This window comes from Prionailurus bengalensis, chromosome A3 (genome assembly GCF_016509475.1).
Source record: "Prionailurus bengalensis isolate Pbe53 chromosome A3, Fcat_Pben_1.1_paternal_pri, whole genome shotgun sequence".
Taxonomy (NCBI): Eukaryota; Metazoa; Chordata; class Mammalia; order Carnivora; family Felidae; genus Prionailurus; species Prionailurus bengalensis.
The window spans coordinates 81,138,484-81,158,103 of record NC_057354.1 but is presented as its reverse complement, the minus strand read 5'-3'; the positions used below and the strand labels follow the sequence as shown (position 1 = coordinate 81,158,103).

The 19,620-nt window shown below is 35.4% G+C and overlaps 1 protein-coding gene across 1 annotated transcript in view; it reads left to right on the top strand.

Annotated features, from left to right (window-relative positions):
* LOC122496902 (WD repeat containing planar cell polarity effector) overlaps positions 1 to 19,620 on the top strand; it is a 392,211-nt gene that overhangs the window by 325,777 nt on the left and 46,814 nt on the right. Inside the window, exon 15 of the mRNA XM_043603499.1 lies at positions 5,391 to 5,550. Coding sequence (XP_043459434.1) covers positions 5,391 to 5,550 — 160 coding nt within the window. The remainder of the gene's footprint in view (positions 1 to 5,390; positions 5,551 to 19,620) is intronic.

Below are 19,620 nucleotides of genomic sequence, written 5' to 3'. Positions count from 1 at the left end.
ACTGGAGAGTGTGATGCTAAGTGAAATAAGCCATACAGAGAAAGACAGATACCATATGGTTTCACTCTTATGTGGATCCTGAGAAACTTACCAGGAACCCATGGGGGAGGGGAAGGAAAAAAAAAAAAAAGAGGTTAGAATGGGAGAGAGCCAAAGCATAAGAGACTGTTAAAAACTGAGAACAAACTGAGGGTTGATGGGGGGTGGGAGGGAGGAGAGGGTGGGTGATGGGTATTGAGGAGGGCACCTTTTGGGATGAGCACTGGGTGTTGTATGGAAATCAATTTGTCAATAAATTTCATTTTAAAAAAATAAATAAATAAATAAAAAACTTCAACAAAAATTGAGGAATCATTGGCTAGATTAAGAACAAAAAGAAGAAAACTCAAAAATAAATATCAGAAGGAGGGCTATTACAACCAATACCACAGCAATAAAAAGGATTCTAAAACTACTATGAACAACTACATGCCAACAAATTGTAAAACCTAGAAGAAATGGATAAATCCTGGAAATGGATAAATCAAAAAGAAAAGTCCAGTGACGGCTTCACTGGAAAGTCCACTACACATTCAAAGAAGACCACCAGTCCTCTTCAAACTTTTACAAAAAAAACTGAAGAGGAAACAACAGCCCATACTCATTTTATGAAGCCATCATTATTCTATGTAGGAGTGCTAATTCCATCTTTGACCCTACCATCTTGTTCATATTCATTTGATGACCTCTCTTTTGGGGTTTCGTGTTCCAGGCCCCTTGGAGATTAATATACATGCCTTAGGCTGCCAAGGCTAGGATGAGGTGGAAGGCATGTTTTAGCCTCCTGTGAATCTGTTAGCCATAACACAGCCTTTCCCCCTCATGATGCACAGGTGGTGCCACAAGATCTAATAAAAGGTTAGCTGTCAATTAGGTACATGCAAACCCTTTGAGGTACATGTTAAGCCTCTGATCTCATTACACTATCCTTCTTTGTGTCCCCTAGCTCTAATAAAATCTGTGGACAAAGGTCTGCATTTTCTGGAGAATAACTATGTAGTTGCCATGGATCTCCCCCACCTGATTGCCCCATCAATAAGTTACCATGAAAAAAACTGTGTATACTGTATGGAATCACCACCTTCATATTCCTGTCTCAAAGTGCTTTCTCAATTTGGGGGATACTTTAATGTCCCTCCCTGACTTTCTAGCACCCTAATACCAAAGCCAGGCAAAAACATTAAATAACAGAATATACCAATATTTCTGATGAATGCTGATGCAAATTCTTAACAAAATACTACTAAACCAAATTCAGCAGCATATTTAAAACATTATACTCCAACTAATTTATTTCTGGAATGCAAGGACAGTTCAACCTACAAAAGTAAATTAATGTAATATTCCACAATAACAGAATGAAGGACGGAAATACCCTCTCATAATAAAAACTCAATAAACTAAATAGAAAAGGAAAGTATCTTGACATTAAAAAGACTCATATTAAAATTATTAAAAGCCCACCACTAATATTATAGTTAAAAGTGAAAAGTTGAAAGCTTTTCCTCTACAATCATGAACAAGACAAGGATGCTCTCTTTCTCTATTTCTTTTCAATATGGTGCTGGAAATCCCAGCCAGAGCAATTAGGAAATAAAATAAATAGGTGTGGCTCAATTAGTTAAGTGTTTGACTTCAACTCATGTCATGATCTCACAGTTTGTGAGTTTGAGCCCCACACCAGGCTCTTTGCTGTCAGTGCAGATCTGGCTTTGGATCCTCTGTCTCCCTCTCTCTCTCTGCTCCTCCTCTGCTCACACATACTTGCATACAAGCTCACTCTCTCTCTCCCCAGAATAAAGAAACCTTTAAAAAATAAAAAATAGAAGCATCCAAATCAGAAAAAGACCCTTAACTATACAGAACTGTAGGCTACCGGAGGGAATTGGTGGGGAGGGATGGGTAACATAGGTGATGGGGATTAAGGAGTGCACTTGATGTGATAAGTCCCAGGTGTCGTATGAAAGTGTTGAATCACTGTATTGTACACCTGAAACTATATTATACTGTATATTAACTAACTGGGATTTAAATAAAAACGTTTAATTTTTAAAAAATGAACAATTTATAAAGAAAAATTTTAAAAACAAATCCAATCAAGAAAAATTAAATTCTTAGGAATAAACCTAAGGAGGTGAAACACCTATACACTGAAAAGAAGAAAACACTACTGAAAGAAAATGAAGAAGACAGTAAAAATTGAAAAAGCATTCCTTGTTCATGAGTTGTTAAGATTTACTGTTAAAATGTCCTTAGATTCCAAAGGAATCTAAAGATTCAGTACAATCCTTCTCAAAATCCCAATGACATATTTTGCAGAAACAGAAAAACCTATCCTAAAATTCATATGGAATCTCAATGGACCCTAAAGAACCGAAATAATCTTGAGAAAGAATAAAGCTGAAGGACTCACAGTTCCTCATGTCAAAACTTACTACAAAGCTACCGTAACCAAAACAATAAATAGTACTGGCATAACAGCAGACATATAGACTGATGGAATAAAACAGAGATCCCAGAAATAAACCCTTACATATATGGTCAAGTGATTTTCAACAAGGGTACCCAGTCCAGTGCAGGAAAGGACAGTCTTTTCAACAAATGGTGCTTGGAAAACTAGATATCCATATTAAAAAGAAATGAAGTTGGGGAGCACCTGGGTGGTTCAGTAAGTTAAGTGTCCAACTCCTGATTTTGGCTCTAGTCACAATCTCACAGTTAATGGACTGAGCCCCGTGTGGGGCTCTGTGCTGACAGCATGGAGCCTGTTTGGGATTCTCCCTCTCCCTCTCTCTCTGTCCCTTTCCTGCTCATGCTTTCTCTCTGTCTCTCAAAATAAATGAATAAACATTGTAAAAAAATGAATTTGGACCCTTAACTTTCACCATCTATGAAAATTAACTCAAAATGGACCAAAGGCCTAATTGTAAGACCTAAACTACCCAACTTACAGAGATAAAACAAAGAGAAAGCATCATGACATTGGATTTGGCAGTGGTTTCCTGGATAGGATACCAAAGTAGGCAACAAAAATAAACTGGACTGCATCAAAATTTAAAACTTTTATTCATCAAAGGACACTATCAACAGAATGAAAAGGGCAACCCATAGAATAGGAGAGAATATTTGAAAATCGTATATTCTATTTAGTAGTATATATGTAGTAAGGGTTTAATACCCAGAAAGATAAAGTACTCCTAAAACTCAACAACAAAATCAAACAATCTGATTCAAAAATGGACAAAGGGACTTGAATAGATATTTCTCCAACAAAGAAAATCAAATGGCCAATAGGCACATGAAAATATGTTCGACATCACTGATAATTATGGACACAAAAGCAAAACTATAATGAGATATAGTTATATGTGAGTTATATGTGAGCACCTCACACCCATTAGGATGGCTATAATAAAAAAAAGAAAGGAAAATAACAAGTGTTGGCAAAACTGGAAAAATTGTGGAGTGCTCTTGGTGGGATTGTAAAATGTTGCCACCACAACCAAAAAACATGGCAGTTCATTAAAAATTTTTTAAAAATATACCTTACCTATGATCCAGCAACTCCACTTATAGGTACATATCCAAAGGAATTGTAATCAGAGTATCAAAAAGATATCTTCATAGAAGAATTATTCACAGTAGCCAAAAGCTGGAAGCAACCCAAATCTCCATGGACGATCAAATGTATAAACCAAATGTGGTTCTGTGTACACACACACATGCACAGTGGGATATTATTCAGCCTTAAAAAGGAAGGAAATCCTGGGGATGCCTGAATGGCTCAGTGAGTTAAGTGTCCAACTATTGATTTCTGTTCAGGTAATCATCTCATGGTCGTGAAATTGAGCCTGGCACATGGGGGTCTAGGCTGGAAATGGAGCCTGCTTAAGATTCTGTCTCTCTCCCCACCCTTCCCCCCTTCAAAAAAATTTTTTTTAATTGTTAAGAAAGGAAGGAAATCCTACCACATGGATGAGCCATGAGGACATTATGCTAAGGAGAATATGCCAGTCACATAAATACAAATACTGTATGATACCACTTAAATGAAGTACTAAAGTAGTCAGATTTATAGAAACAAAAAGTAAAATGGTGGTTACCAGGGCCTAGAAGAAGGGAAATAGGAAATAATTAGGGAGTTTTTTAATGGGTGTACAGTGTCAGTTTTGAAAGCAGAAAATATTTTGGGGATCTGTTGCACAATGAGGTGAATATACTTAATACTATTGAACTGCACACTTAAAAAATGGTTACCATGGTTGGAACACCTGGGTGGCTTAGTTGGTTAAGCATCCAACCCTTGATTTCAGCTCAGGTCACGGTTTCATGAGTCTGAGCCCCACGTCGGGCTCTGTGCACTGACAGTGTGGAGTCAGCTTAGGATTCTCTGTCTCCTCTCTCTGCCCCTCCCTGGTTCATGCTCTGTCTCTCTCTCAAAAAAAAAAAAAAAGGAAGGAAGGAAGGAAGGAAGGAAGGAAGGAAGGAAGGAGAAAGAAAGAAAGAAAGAAAGAAAGAAAGAAAGAAAGAAAGAAAGAAAGAAAGAAAGAAAGAAAGAAAGAAAGAAAGAAGAAAGAAGAAAGAAAGAAAGAAAGAAAGAGAAAGAAAGAAAGAAAGAGAAAGAAAGAAAGAAAGAAAGAAAGAAAGAAAGAAAGAAAGAAAGAAAGAAAGAAAGAAAGAAAGAAAGAAAAGAAAGAAAGAAACAAAATACACACATGCACAGGGTGCAGTCCTAAGAGTTTTTGGCTTTTAATCAGATTTATGTTTTTCAGATATATTTTTCACAACTTCGTCATGTTTCACAATTTTTCTAAACAATGCCCTGTCAAAGTTGCCAATATTAAAGTTTGCTTTCTTCATCTGTATGATGTGGGAATAACAAACTCTCTGTACACTTTAAAATTGTAATTAAGAGTAAATATTAGAAAAGAAAGATACTTTCCTTTATTGCTTTCAAATTATGTTCAACGTATGGAGTGTAAAATAATTCACCTCTCACAACTTTCCAATATAATAAAATATTCCAGTAATTTGTTCACAACAAAAATATTTGATTAATAAAATGCTGGCTAAAAACACTATGAGTGAAGTTACAAGTGAATTTTTAAAATCTAAACTCAGAAACATTAATTACTCAGTTACCAAATTCCCCTGGGTTGAGCTAAGTGTAAGAATGACAGAAGTCATAGGGGGACTATGACTACAAGATTTCCACTGTGCATTATATAGTTAATTGACAACTTTTTAAGTTTCGTTGGGCTATGTGAAAGATTTTCCTGTAAGCATACTTATGAAGGAGTTATCAGAAATTTTATTTGATTTTAACTTATACCTTGATCATTTTTTAACAGAACTCCTGGGGCCTTTGGACAGAGGAGATACGCTAAATGAAGCTTTTGTTGGCCTATCTTTAGCTCCTCAAGGAGAAGACACATTTCCAGATGACCTCCCTCCCTTTTGTTCAGTCCATAAACATATTCAACAAAGAACACGGAATGTCTCTTCTAACAGGTAAGATATGTTGAACTGAGTAAAGTGCTCCACAAAGTATTTAGTATTAAACAATTTAAATATTCCCTTTTTAAATGCAAAGTAATAGTTAAGCAAGGAGATTTCAAAATATCAAAGAAAAAAATGTGCATTTTCTCATGGCAACGACTTTATAGTAGTTTGTTCATGCAACAGCATATATGATGTAATTGAGTGTAAACAGAGTATTGTTAGAATGAATGTTATTGCAAACCAACATGAACATGAAATTACTATAAGATACTAAATTCTAGTCTTACTCTGTTGTTAAATGTTAGGATTGTGAGATTATTAGATTAAAATATTAATTTTTAGTATATTCAGTTTGTATTATAATTTATATGATCATACTTATGAAGGTTACCATTAGTTTTTGGAATCTGATAATTGATAACTCATATGTATGTAGCTGATTATATTGGGTTATTGAGAAAATAAAGGATAAATGTGAAGTAAATATACTAGACAAAGTATTATTATTTATAATGGTAGCTATGTTAATTATGATAATGCTTTGAAGCAAATGTCAGCAAACTTTTTGTGTAAAGCACCAGATATTAGGCTTTGTGGATCATACAGATTTTATCACAACACTCAACTATGCCATCTTAGTATGAAAGCAGCCATAGATAATACATAAATAAATGAGAGTGGCTGTGTTACAGTAAAACTTTATTTACAAAAATAGGCAGTGGGCAGTATTTGGCCCCTATTCGGTAGCTTACATATCTGCTCGTAAGGATCCCAACTATATGCAATTACTGTGAAGAGGCCATATTTTTCATATATATCATATTTCAATATATTCCATATTTCCTATCAATTATACATGCATACGTAAAACATCCTTGAGAAAAATGCCTCAAACTACATAGTTTGGTTAATAGTAAATAAAGGAGAATTTCCAGGTATGGCAAAGTTTAGAGGTGAATAAATCCTATCCCCAGGAAACAGTTTTAAAACTGGACAAAAACTACGATTTCAGGGCTCTGAAATCAAAAAGGGCAAACAACAATTTGATAAGCATTTATTCATGAAATAATGCTGAACTTCTAGTAATGAAGGGGAAATCTGATGTTCTGGGGCTGCTCCCATCCTTCCACCACTCCCAAGCTAGTTCAGCCTTGTAGTTAGTTCTAGGGTAGTACCGGCTGTGAAAAACCAGCTAGTTGACGTGATGTGGAGCTTTTGAATGGAAAAACCCTTGTCCAGCACTATTATCGATAAAAATAACAAACTGTCAGCAAAAGTAACAAATTTGATAGGAAATGAACAGGGAAAGCCACAGTTCTACTAGCCTGCTTAGGTCAAGTGACAGAATGGGAGACTAGCCAAAAATTTAACCAGAAGATCCTGGAATAAGACCGTCTAATTAAGCTCTTTACACATTCCTGATAGAGTTGTATGGCCTCTTAATTTTTTTGGCTCCCTTTTATATTGCAGGATCCTAAATTTTCCCCTTTTGCTTCTTTCTTCCTTCACACCCAACCGCCATAAGGTGCTTCTCCCTTTCTACCTTTTTCACCCACTCATCACCCCACCCCAGAAGCTGTGCATTTAAAAAAAACTATCCCTTCAAGTTGCATGGTGTAGTTCATGCTAAGAACACCAGGAATTGGAGATCATGCACTGGCATTTGGCGTTTTTTCCATTTTATTTACAATTGTTTGGAAGTTCTCTGTCAAGTCATGCTGAAGCTGTGGCTTTCATGCAGTTTGTTTCTTCCTTATTATGTTCTATACTGTTTATAGAGGAAGTACTGAGAGGTGGAAAGGAAAGCAGCCATTATTATCTTCAACTCTCTGGCAGTCCTACTTCTTTATTTACTTTTTTAAAAACAATGTTACTGGCGTATAATTTACACGTACCACAAAATTCACTCCTTGTAAGTATACAATTCAAATATGTTTGCTGAATGTATAAAGTTGTGCAACTACCACTACAGTGTAGTTTTAGAACATTTCCACTGCCACAAAGTTCCCTGATGCCAATAATTTACAGTCCATTCCCACTCCTACCTCCAGCCTGAGCCAGTCATGTGTCTGCTTCCTGCCTCTAGAGGAATTTCATATAAATGATATCATACAATCTGGAAACTTCATATAAATTAATTCATACAATATGTTGTCTTTTTTTGTGTCAGCCTTCCTTCACTTAGCATTATGGTTTCTGAGGTTCATACATGTTGTAGTGTCTAGTTTATTCCTTTTTAATTTCTGAATAGTATTCCGTTGTATGGATATACCATATTTTGTTTATCCACTCACCAGCTGCTGGATATTTTAATTACTTGTAGCTTTCGGCTACATGAATAATGTTGATATAAATATTCACATAAGTCTTCGAGGGAACATACGTTTTCATTTCTCTTGGGTAGATATCTAGGAGTGGAACTGATAGATCATGCTCTCAGTTTATATTTATCTTGTTAGTTTTTAGAAACTACCAAATTGTTTTTCCAAAGTGACTAACATTTTACATACCCGTCAGCAACATACAAGGGTTTCAGTTTCTCCATATCCTCACCTGTGGTTGGTATTGTCAATCTTTTTTATTATAACCATTCTACCGGGTATAGTGTCTTATTATGATTTTAATTTGCATTTCCCTAATGACTAGTGATGTTGAGCATTTTTATGTGATTATTAGCCATTAGCTTATCTTTGGTGAAATATTTATGCAAAACGTTGTCCATTTTTTAAATAAGTTCTCTTATTATTGAATTATAAGACCTCTTTATTATATTCCTCAGTTTGAAGTCCTTTATCACATAATATGATTTGCAAATATTTTCTCCCAGTCTATGGCTTGCCCTCTCATTTTCCTAACAGTGTCTTTTGAAGTGCAAAAGTTTCAAATTTTGATAAAGCACAATTTAGTTTTTCTTTTATTGATTGTACTTTTATATATAAGAAATCTTTTTCTAAACGAAAATCACAAAAATTTTCTCTTAAGTTTTCTCCTGGAAGTTTTATAATTTTAGCTTTACATTCAAGTCCATTTTGAGTTAATTTTTATGTCTCATATAAGGGTTAAAGTTCATTATTTTGTATATGAAAATCTAATTGCCTTTACTCCTTTGTCAAAATCAATTGACCATACGTGTGAAGATTTATTTCTGGATTTGCCATTCTGTTCCATTGGTCTATGTATCTACCCCACAAAAACAAGTGTCAGACTTAGCTATACAAAGGGCTCCAATGAACCAGAATCTCACAAAATACATTCCAATACCACAAAAATAAACAGGAAAAAGATGAAGAGTTCTATAGAGTTATACTGCAAAGAAGCAGAAAAATGTAGACCAACATATATCAGTTGAGAAAAATTCTCTCCCCTAAAACAGGCATGAAGTACAAGAAAACTGTACAACACTTCAAGCACTCTGGAAACCCACTCTGAATTAGATGAAAACTAAGAGGAGAGGCAGGGAAGAGGAAGCTCAGTGCATTCAAGAAACAAAAGGAAGCAAAATATCTTAGAAATGAAAAATAAATTACAAGGCATTCCAATGGGAATAAATTCAAATTAAAATTTAATAAAAGGCACTGAAATGACAGAAATGACAGAAAAAAATCCTCAAGAAAATAGGAATTGAGGGATATATTCTTGATATATATAACTTAGTCCTAATACTAGTATCTTATTTAATGGGAAATCACTGAGGGCATTTCCACTAAAATCAGAAACAAGACAAGAATACCCACTATCTCTGCTACTGTTCGACACTGTACTAGAGGTACATTACAGTTAGCCATTACAATTAGATAAATCAACTAGATCAAAGGTTGGCAAACTATGGCTCAGTGGCCAAATCCAAATCTGCTGTTTTTGTAAATAAAGTTTTATTAGAACACATCCACACCCATTTATTTATTGTTTATGGGTTGGTAGTTGAGACTGTATGTCCTCAAAGCCTAGGTAATTTACTATCTTATACTTTGAAGTTTGCCAATCCTTGAAGTAGAGAACAAAAAGTGGTAAGAAGGGGTGCCTTGTTAGCTCAGTCGGTTGAGTGTCCTACTTCAGCTCAGTCATTATTTCCTGGTTCGTGGGTTCAAGCCCTGCCATCAGGCTCTGCACTGACAGTATGGAGCCTGCTTGGGATTCTCTCTCTCTTCCTCTCTCTGCCCCTTCTCTGCACTTGCTCACTCCCTAAACAAACAAACTTTAAAAAAAATTGGTAAGGAAATAAAACTATCTCCATTTTCAGTGATATGACAATATAACAGAAGACTACTAGGGAATCAATGATAAAATCAAATATTTTAAAAATACAGTAAGGTAGAAAGATATAAAACTAATGTACAAGAACCACTAGCCTTCATATACACAAACAGTAATGAGTTAGAGATGGTAATGGTAGAGGAAAACCCCATGTATTTTATCAACAAAGATTAAATACTGAGGAATAAACTGAACAAAAAATATGCAAATTCCGTATGATAGAAATCTTACAACACTGTGAAAGACATAAAAATGGCCTTGAACAAATGGGAAGATATCCCTCTTCTTGAATAGGATGACTCAACATCATAAAGATGTCAGTTCCCCCTAAATTAATGTATTATGTTAAACTACCTACATTTAATGTAATCCCAATAAAAAGACCAACATACTTTTTTATTGAGTTAGACAAGGTGATATTAAAGTTCACATAGAAAATTAAAACAAAGAAGAAACTATGGGAGGGGAGCTAGTCCTACCAGATAGTAAAACACCCTAATTATAAAGCCTTATAATACTATAATACTTACAGTTTTATTCTTATGTGATTATTAGATTAGTATCTGCTTCCTCATTAACCTATAAACTCCATGAAGGGGAAAACCACCATGACTCTTAGATATTATCATTTCACTAAGCCCTGCCATAATGCCTAGTGTATAGTTGGCACTGCAGGCCTACTGCACTCTTGGCATTCTCAAGCATGTAGGGGAGGAAGAGGAATGCTATAGATAAGAAACAAACAAAAATACATAACTAAAGGTCATTCAATTAATGATAAATACTAGAAAAAAATACAAAGAACTGGTGAGTAGAGAAGGTACTATTTGAGTTAAGGGCTGAATGATAGGAGTCATCTATGTGAAGATGCAGTAAATTGACAGAAGATTCCAGGGAGAGGAAAGTACCCATACAAAGGCCCTAGTATAGTAACAAGATTGGGAGGTTTGCATAACAGAGAGCCAATACAGCTAAATTGTAAAGGAGTATGGAACATGATAAATTACTAGAGCCTCGTTAATCCATATTAGTGTGTATGATCTTTGTTTTAATTACAGTGAGAAGCCAATATAGGATATTAAAGTATGTAGTGGGCAGAATGGACTCCCAAAGATGTCCATATCCTAACCCCAGAATCTGTAAATATGTTACATCATGTTGTAAAGGGGAATTAAGGAAACAGATGGAATTAAGGTTGTTAATCATCTGACTTAAACATACAAAGATTTGGGGCACCCAGGTGGCTCAGTTGGTGAAACATCCAACTTCAGCTCGGGTCATGATCTTGCTGTTCCTTGGGCCCCATCGGTGCTGACAGTTCAGAGCCTGTAGCCTGTTTCAGATTCTGTATCTACCTTTTTCTCTCTGACCCTCCCCCTCTTACCCTCTGTCTTTCTCTCTCTCTCTCTCAAAAATAAGTAAACAATTAAAAATTTTTTTTAAATAAGAAGATTACCTCAGATATCAGGCCTAATGTAATCCTTAAATCTGGAAGAGGGTCCTTAAATGTGGTTGAGAGAGGCAGAAGAATCAGAGTCTAAGTGATTCACTATGAGATGGACTCAACCTACCATTGCTTTGAAAATGGAGAAAAGGAGCCGTGAGCCCAGGAATGCAGGCTGGCCTCTAGAAGCTCAAAAATGCAAGAAAACAGATTATTCTGTAGTACTTCCAGAAAAGGAATGCATGCTGTTTAAGCCACTAAATTGTTAAAAAATCAAGGAAAAATTAATACAAAGTGTTAGGATGTGTTCTGCAGTTTTAATAGGTCATTTTGAATGACGAGGCTGACTTGATAGGGAAAGCTGCCTTGGCATCAGTGACAATTTTGATGTGATGTCTGATTTCATACTTCAGCATACGGATGCTAGGGTTCAGGGCTAAATGTGAATTTCAGAACTACATTGGGGAAGTTTACCCAAAGATACTTAAAGTTTTTGTCTATAGGAGTTCAGTAATGTATCAAGCTCTGTAAGAAAGAGAAGCAGAGAGAAGAGAATGGCAGCATGGCCCACAACATGGGTCTACTCACCAGGGGTTAAGAGTGTACCTACTTTTGCTCACTATTGTATCCAGAGCCTCCAACCCAGCACTAGGCACAAAGTTAGGATTCAACAAATATTCCATCCATGAATGGTTGACTGAACCATAAAATATTAGCCTTCTTTATAAAATGTCCTCTTAATTTTAAGTCCTTCCCATTAATTATTTACATTTTTCATAGGCCTATATGACTGAATAAATTATTTTTTTATTCCTAATATACCTATTTAAATTCAAGTTAACATACAGTTTAGTACTGGTTTCAGGAGTAGAACCCAGTGATTCATCACTTACATACAACACCCAGTGCTCATCCCAACAAGTGCCCTCCTTAATGCTCATCACTCATTCAGCCCATCTGCCCACCTACCTCCCCTCTAGCAACCCCGTTTGTTCTCTGTATTTAAGAGTTTCTTATGGTTTGCCTCCCTTCTGTTTTTATCTTATTTTTCCTTCCCTTCCCCTATGTTCATCTATTGTGTTTCTTAAACTTCACATGAGTGAATTCATATATTTATATTTCTGAGTGACTTATTTTGCTTAGCATAATACATTCTAGTTCCATCCATGTTGTTGCAAATGGCAAGATTTCATTCTTTTTCATCACCTAGTAGTATTCTGTTGTGTGTGTGTGTGTGTGTGTGTGTGTGTGTGTGTATAAAATCAGTCGATGGACATTTAGGCTCTTTCCATATTTGACTATTGTTGATATATCGCACTGCTATAAACATTGGGGTGCATGTGCCCCACTGAATCAGCATTTTTGTATCCTTTGGATAAATACCTAGTAGTGCAATTGCTGAGTCATAAGGTACTTCTATTTTTTATTTTTTGAGGAAACTCCATACAGTTTTCCAGAGTGACTGCACCAGTTTGCATTCCCATCAGCAGTGCAAAAGAGTTTCCCTTTCTCTGAATCCTCACCAACATCTGTTGTTTCCTGAGTTAAGTTTACTATTCTGACAGGTGTGAGGTGCTATCTCATTGTGTTTTTGATTTGTATTTCCCTGATGATGACTGATGTTGAGCATCTTTTTCATGTGTCTGTTAGCCATCTGGGTGTCTTCTTTCTAAAAGTGTTTGATGAACATAAGGGAAGGTAAGCAAAACTAACATAAAAACAGGGAGAGGGACAAAACATAAGAGACTCCTAAATATAGAGAACAAACAGGGTTGCTGGAGGGGTGGGGGGTGGTGGATGGGCTAAATGGGCAAGGGGCTTTAAGGAGGACACTTGTTGGGATGAGCACTGGGTGTTATACATAGGGGATCAATAACTGGATTCTACTCCTGAAATCATTATTGCACTATATTCCTAAGTTGGATATATATTTTAAAAAATAAAATAAATTTAAAAAAAAGACAAGTGTCTGTTCACGTCTCTTGCTCATTTCTTCACTGGATTATTTGTTACTGGGGTGTTGAGTTTGATAACTTCTTTATAGATTTTGGATACTAACCCTTTATCCAATATGCCATTTGCAAATATCTTCTCCCATTGTTGGTTGCCTTTCAGTTTTGTTGATTGTTTCCTTCACTGTGCAGATACCTAGTAATAAACCTAACCAAAGAGGTAAAAGACCTGTACACTGAAAACTACAGAAACCTTATGAAAAAAAATGAAGACACAAAGAAATGGAAAAAACATTCATCCTTATGGACTGGAAGAACAAATATTGTTAAAATGTCTATACTGATCAAAGCAGTCTACACATATACCACCAGCATTCCTCAAAGAGCTAGAACAGACAATCGTAAAGTTTGTGTAACCACTAAAGACCCCAAATGGCCAAAGTAATCTTAAAAAAGAAAACCAGGAGCACCCAGGCGGCTCAGTTGGTTAAGCAGCCGATTTCATTCATATCATGATCTCACTGTTCTTAAGTTCAAGCCCCATGTCGGGCTCTATGCTGACAGCTCTGAGCCTGGAGCCTGATTTGAATTCTGTGTCTCCCTCTCTCACTGCTCTTTCCCCACGTACACTCTGTCTCTGTCTCTCTCTCAAAAATATAAACATTGGGGCGCCTGGGTGGCTTGGTTGATTAAGCGTCCGACTTCGGCTCAGGTCATGATCTCACGGTCCGTGAGTTCGAGCCCCGCGTCGGGCTCTGTGCTGACCACTCAGAGCCTGGAGCCTGTTTCCAATTCTGTGTCTCCCTCTCTCTCTGCCCCTCCCCTGTTCATTCTCTGTCTCTCTCTGTCTCAAAAATAAATAAACGTTAAAAAAAAATTTTTTTTTAATATATAAACATTAAAAAAAATTAGGAAAAAAAAGCTGAAGGCATCACAGTTTGGACTTCAAGCTGTATTACAAAGCTGTAATCATCAAGACAGTATGGTACTGGCACAAAAACAGACACATAAATCAATGAACAGAATACAGAACCCAGAAATGGACCAACAAATGTATGACCAAATAATTTTCAACAAAGCAGGAAAGAGTACCCAGTGGAAAAAAGACAGTCTCTTCAGCAAATGGTGCTGGGAGAACTGGACAGCAACATGCAAAAGAATGAACCTGGGGAGCACCTGGTTGGCTCAGTCGGTTGAGTGTCTGGTTTTGGCTCAGGTCATGACCTCACAGTTTGTGGGTTCGAGCCCCACAATGGGCTCTGTGCTCACAGCTTAGAGCCTGGAGCCTGCTTCGAATTCTGTGTGTCCCTGTCTCTTTGCTCCTCCCCCCTCATGCTCTGTCTCTCTCTCCTTCAAAAATAAATAAAAACATTTTAAAAATTTAAAAAAAAAGAATGAACCTGGACCACTTTCTTACACCATACACAAAAATAAATTCAAAATGGATGAAAGACCTAAACGACAGGAAACCATCAAAATCCTATAGGAGAAAATATGCAACAACCTCTTTGACCTTAGCCATAGCAATTTCTTACTAGCTATGTCTTAGGAAGCAAGGGAAACAAAAGCAAAAATGAACCATTGAGACCTCATCAAGATAAAAAGCTTCTGCACAGCGAAGGAAACAATCAACAAAACAATAAAAATTTTAATTTCTGTGTAGGCTATGGCAAAATTAATAAATGGAATTCATTTGAACTAAATATAATACAGAAACCAACTGAAAACTGGTTTTGAATAGACTGTATTGTGCTTGAGTTTATAAATAAACTTACTTGAATGTAAACTGTATGAGGGTAAAGATGTCTTTTTTTAATTCTTCATTGCTGGATCCTACAGGACTTAGAAAATTGTCTGTAATATAACGGATGCTTAATAAATATTTACTGAATAAATAAGATAATTATTTTTATAATACAAGAATATACAGGATATTAAGAATACATTACTAGTAATACATGTGTTAAGTAGACACTTTAGACACCCAAAAGAATCAGGCACTTCCATATTAATAGCAGTTACAACATCTAGGATATAAATGAGTGTTTTTAAAAATCACCATTATGTGAATTGACTGAGACTTTATAGGTCACCGACATTATTATTTAAATAGTTGGTTTCCATATTTTATGTGGTTAAAATAAACATTATTTAAATGGTTAGTTTTTCATATTTTTTGACCTGGCAATTAAAAAAAATGTTAAACAACTCAAAGAAAAAACAGTTTAGAATGAAAAAGGGTAATGAGAAGGACAATGGTAAATAATTGATCCTAGGACTAAATATTTTACTTTAGGTTTGGTACTGCCCTAAACTAGTTATTATATTTTAAATTATTCCGTTTCTCTAATTGCTTCAATCTTTCCCTCTGTATTAGATTATCTCCTTCAAGGTCTAAATTCTTTACTGTAAATAAACCTTGCGTTTGTAACAAATCTACTTTGATATTTACCATCATAAATGAATAGTAATATTGTTTAGTTTTCTATTTATTATATCTGAATTCATACCTAAGAAACTCCAAATAAAATACAAATCTTGCTAAAAGTTTTAAATATTGGCTTGGTTTTATTAGATTTGTTTCTAAGCAAATTTCCCTTAAGTTAGAACAAACAAACAAAAAAACCCCATCTATCCATAATCCTTATGTGTGCCTATAAACAATATAACTGATGAAAATTTTCAGTGTTTACAAAACAAAGAAAATTGTCAACAGAATGCCTGGCGGTAGACTTACCAGCAAAAAAAAAAAAAAAAAAAAAAAAAAATTTACAGCCTATAATTCATGAAGATTGGCTCAAAACAAACTGTCCCTGCCAACAGAAAATCTGACAATTATTCTGTTGTCTAATTTGGCTCAGCTTAAGTTGACCTTGTTTATTCATCTCAGTCTTTTAATTCTTGTTAACTTGGCATAAGAAGAGAACATATGGCATATGTCTAGGAAGTCCATTTCTGCATCTTAAACCAAAATAAATGTAGAATATACTGAGCATTTCCAGTGTGTTCAGCTATTAAGGTAACTTAATGTATATTACACAGAACTGATTAAGTTCATATTATCCCCACTAGATGTTTTATGTTTGCTGCCTATAAAGCTGAAAACTAAGTACAGACATCTTTTTCTAAGCTTCAGTATATGACTAAACCTGGCCAATTTCAAACATATTTCCAAAGACGACCATCAATTATAAACTCTTCTAAAACATAAAAATTAAAGGGTATCAGCAATTTGACAATGTAAAGATGTTTACAGGTTTTCACTTAATCTCTAGCTATGTTTAAGAAAGCTGATCAAGAGAATGTGACAAAGATAGAATAAAAGCTGTAGAAGAAAAAGAACATTTCCATTTTCTCTCCAGTCTAATCTGGTCTCCAGTGAATTTTCTTATTTTCATTTTCTGACCCACTAAAGCTTATTGTTAAAGAGAAATTTCATTTTATTGTGGCTTTAATGTGTCTCAAAAAAAGCTATGACGAAATGAGGTGCTTTACAGATTCATGGCTCTATTACAGAATCGTAATTCTCCAGTACCGGAAAAAGAAAAGCAAACACCTTGAAAATCCAAAGTTCCAAAATTTACGTATTTTAAGGGTATTATTTTGGTTTAGAATGTATTCTTTTTATTAACTAAGTGAAATGAAAAACATGAAAGTATAATTTCATGTACAAAACCGTATTAGTATTAATATATTTTGAAGCTCTTAACCTTTGTTAGTGTTCTTCACAGTACTTCTTGCATAGTACTTTTCTTCCACAAAGCTCACAACATTCAAACTTCATGACTTGCATTCAAAATACCATAAAATTTCAACTATAGGGGCATCCTTATTACCCAGATATTCATTACCTGAAATCCTATAGTTATGTGTTTACAAAGAGCAACAACAGTCTTCATAATGTGAAATATCTAAGAATGAACTAACTACTTATAAACTCAGTCCCCACTCAAATATTTCTCCACAGTGAATACTAGCATTTATTTCTACATATTAAGTGCAAGGTCATCGGCAGTTTCACAGATTATCAGCTGTGCAAACACCTACCACAGTAATACAAAGACATTTCAAAACAACCGAACATTTTGCACAAAGGAGTATTTCATGAGTTCAATGAAAGACATTGGAGGAATGTTCAGATCCCATGCAAAAACCATTGGTAAATGAGGAAATGGCACTTAGGCCAATTAAGTTAAAAAGAGAAATTCCATAAGGGTAATGAAATTAAAAGAATTGCAAAAGAAAACTAGTTTATTATCGAAGTATTAATAGAAACCACAGGAAAATGAATGGCCTTCTTTATGAAGATGTGTACTGCAAAAGTCAAATGTGAAGTAAAAGATGCCATTTAATGCTTCTAGAGGATCTAGTCAAAAAAACTAGGACCACTCCCCACCTGCCCAGTCAAACTGACTTACTCTTTGTTCCTTCTAAGAATTTGTGCCTAGTTTGAAATTATAACCTACATGTTATTTTTTTTAATTTTTTTAATTTAATTTTTTAAATTTACATCCAAATTAGCATATAGTGCAACAATGATTTCAAGAGTAGATTCCTTAATGTCCCTTACCCATTTAGCCCATGCCCCCTCCCACACCCTCTCCAGTAACCTTCTGTTTGTTCTCCCTATTTATGAGTCTCTTCTGTTTTGTCCCCCTCCCTGTTTTTATATTATTTTTGTTTCCCTTCCCTTATGTTCATCTGTTTTGTCTCTTAAAGTCCTCATATGAGTGAAGTCATATGATTTTTGTCTTTTTCTGACTAATTTCACTTAGCATCATACCCTCCAGTTCCATCCATGTAGTTGCAGATGGCAAGATTTCATTCTTTTTGATTGCCGAGTAATACTCCATTGTGGATATATACCACATCTTCTTTATCTATTCATCCATCGATGGACATTTGGGCTCTTTCCATACTTTGGCTATTGTTGATTGTGCTGCTATAAACATGGGGGCACATGTGTCCCTTCGAAACAGCACACCTGTATCCCTTGGATAAATGCCTAGTAGTGCAACTGCTGGGTCGTTGGGTAGTTCTATTTTTAGTTTTTTGAGGAACTTCCATACTGTTTTCCAGAGTGGCTGCACCAGCTTGCATTCCCAATAATATACATGTTATTAACATAAACTTATCTCTATGTTTTACCTTTTATTTTTTAGTCGTATTGTACTATCACTATTTACAATGATTTTCAATCCCAGTTTAAAGGCTCCCTTTATTTATATATTTAGTTTTCCCTGGAAAGCTGTTATCCTCAGACACAGAGCTTAAAATATTTAAATATATGGTTTCAAAATAATGCAATGTATGCCATTGAGGACAAAGGAGAAATATCTATGTACCTTTAGTTGTTCTTTACTATTCTTTTGGGTTCCTTTTTTCTGCCGTATTTGTTGAATCTAGGTTCACATACCTTACGCTATCAACAAAGAGAAATGAAAAAAGTTAGGAAACTGAAACTTTTAAGGAGAGAATTATGAAAGCATAAAATAACCTAAGGAAGATGATTCCATTTATATACACAGAAAAATAAATAAATAAATAAAACAAAAGATGCTTTGGTTTTGCTATTTCATGTACAACTGAAAACAGGTGTCCTGAATTGCATTCTGAAGATATGGAAGAGCCTAAGAAAATCCTCTAAATGGGGTCTGAAACACCCTGACACCACCATGTAATACCTTTTCTTTATAGGCCAAGCTACTGGTCTGTTACCTGTTGTACAAGATATACCAAATTTTGCATATCCCTTCACAGAGACAAACTACATATCTGGAATATGGGAGAAGAACATCAGTCATCTATAAATCCCCTATATTTAGAAATTTTAATTATTTTACTCTTCTTATATATATTCCTATAAACAAATTTAGGGAAATTGTTGCTTTGTGTCCCAAATAACAAAAAATAACAGAGGATACTCTGTGCTATTACCATACAACAGGAAGTATATAATGTCTTTTAGTGATGTTAAGATTAATCAGTGGAATTCTCCATTACAGATGATCCCTGACTTAAGAGGGTTCATCTTATGATTTTTTGACTTTATGATGGTGCAGAAGTGATACACATTCAATAGAAACCATACTTCAAATTTTGAATTTTTTTTTAACGTTTCTTTATTTTTGAGACTGAGAGAGACAGAGCATGAACAGGGGAGGAGCAGAGAGAGAGGAAGACACAGAATCTGAAATAGGCTCCAGGCTCTGAGCTGTCAGCACAGAGCCCGACATGGGGTTTGAACTCACGGACCGTGAGATCATGACCTGAGCCCAAGTCGGACGATCAACCGACCAAGCCACCCAGGTGCCCCTGAATTTTGATCTTTTCGTGAGTTAGTGATACGTGGTATTGTGTGTGATGCTGGGCAGTGGCAGCCAGCCACAGCTCCCAGTTAGCCATATGATTAAGAGGGTAATCAACTGA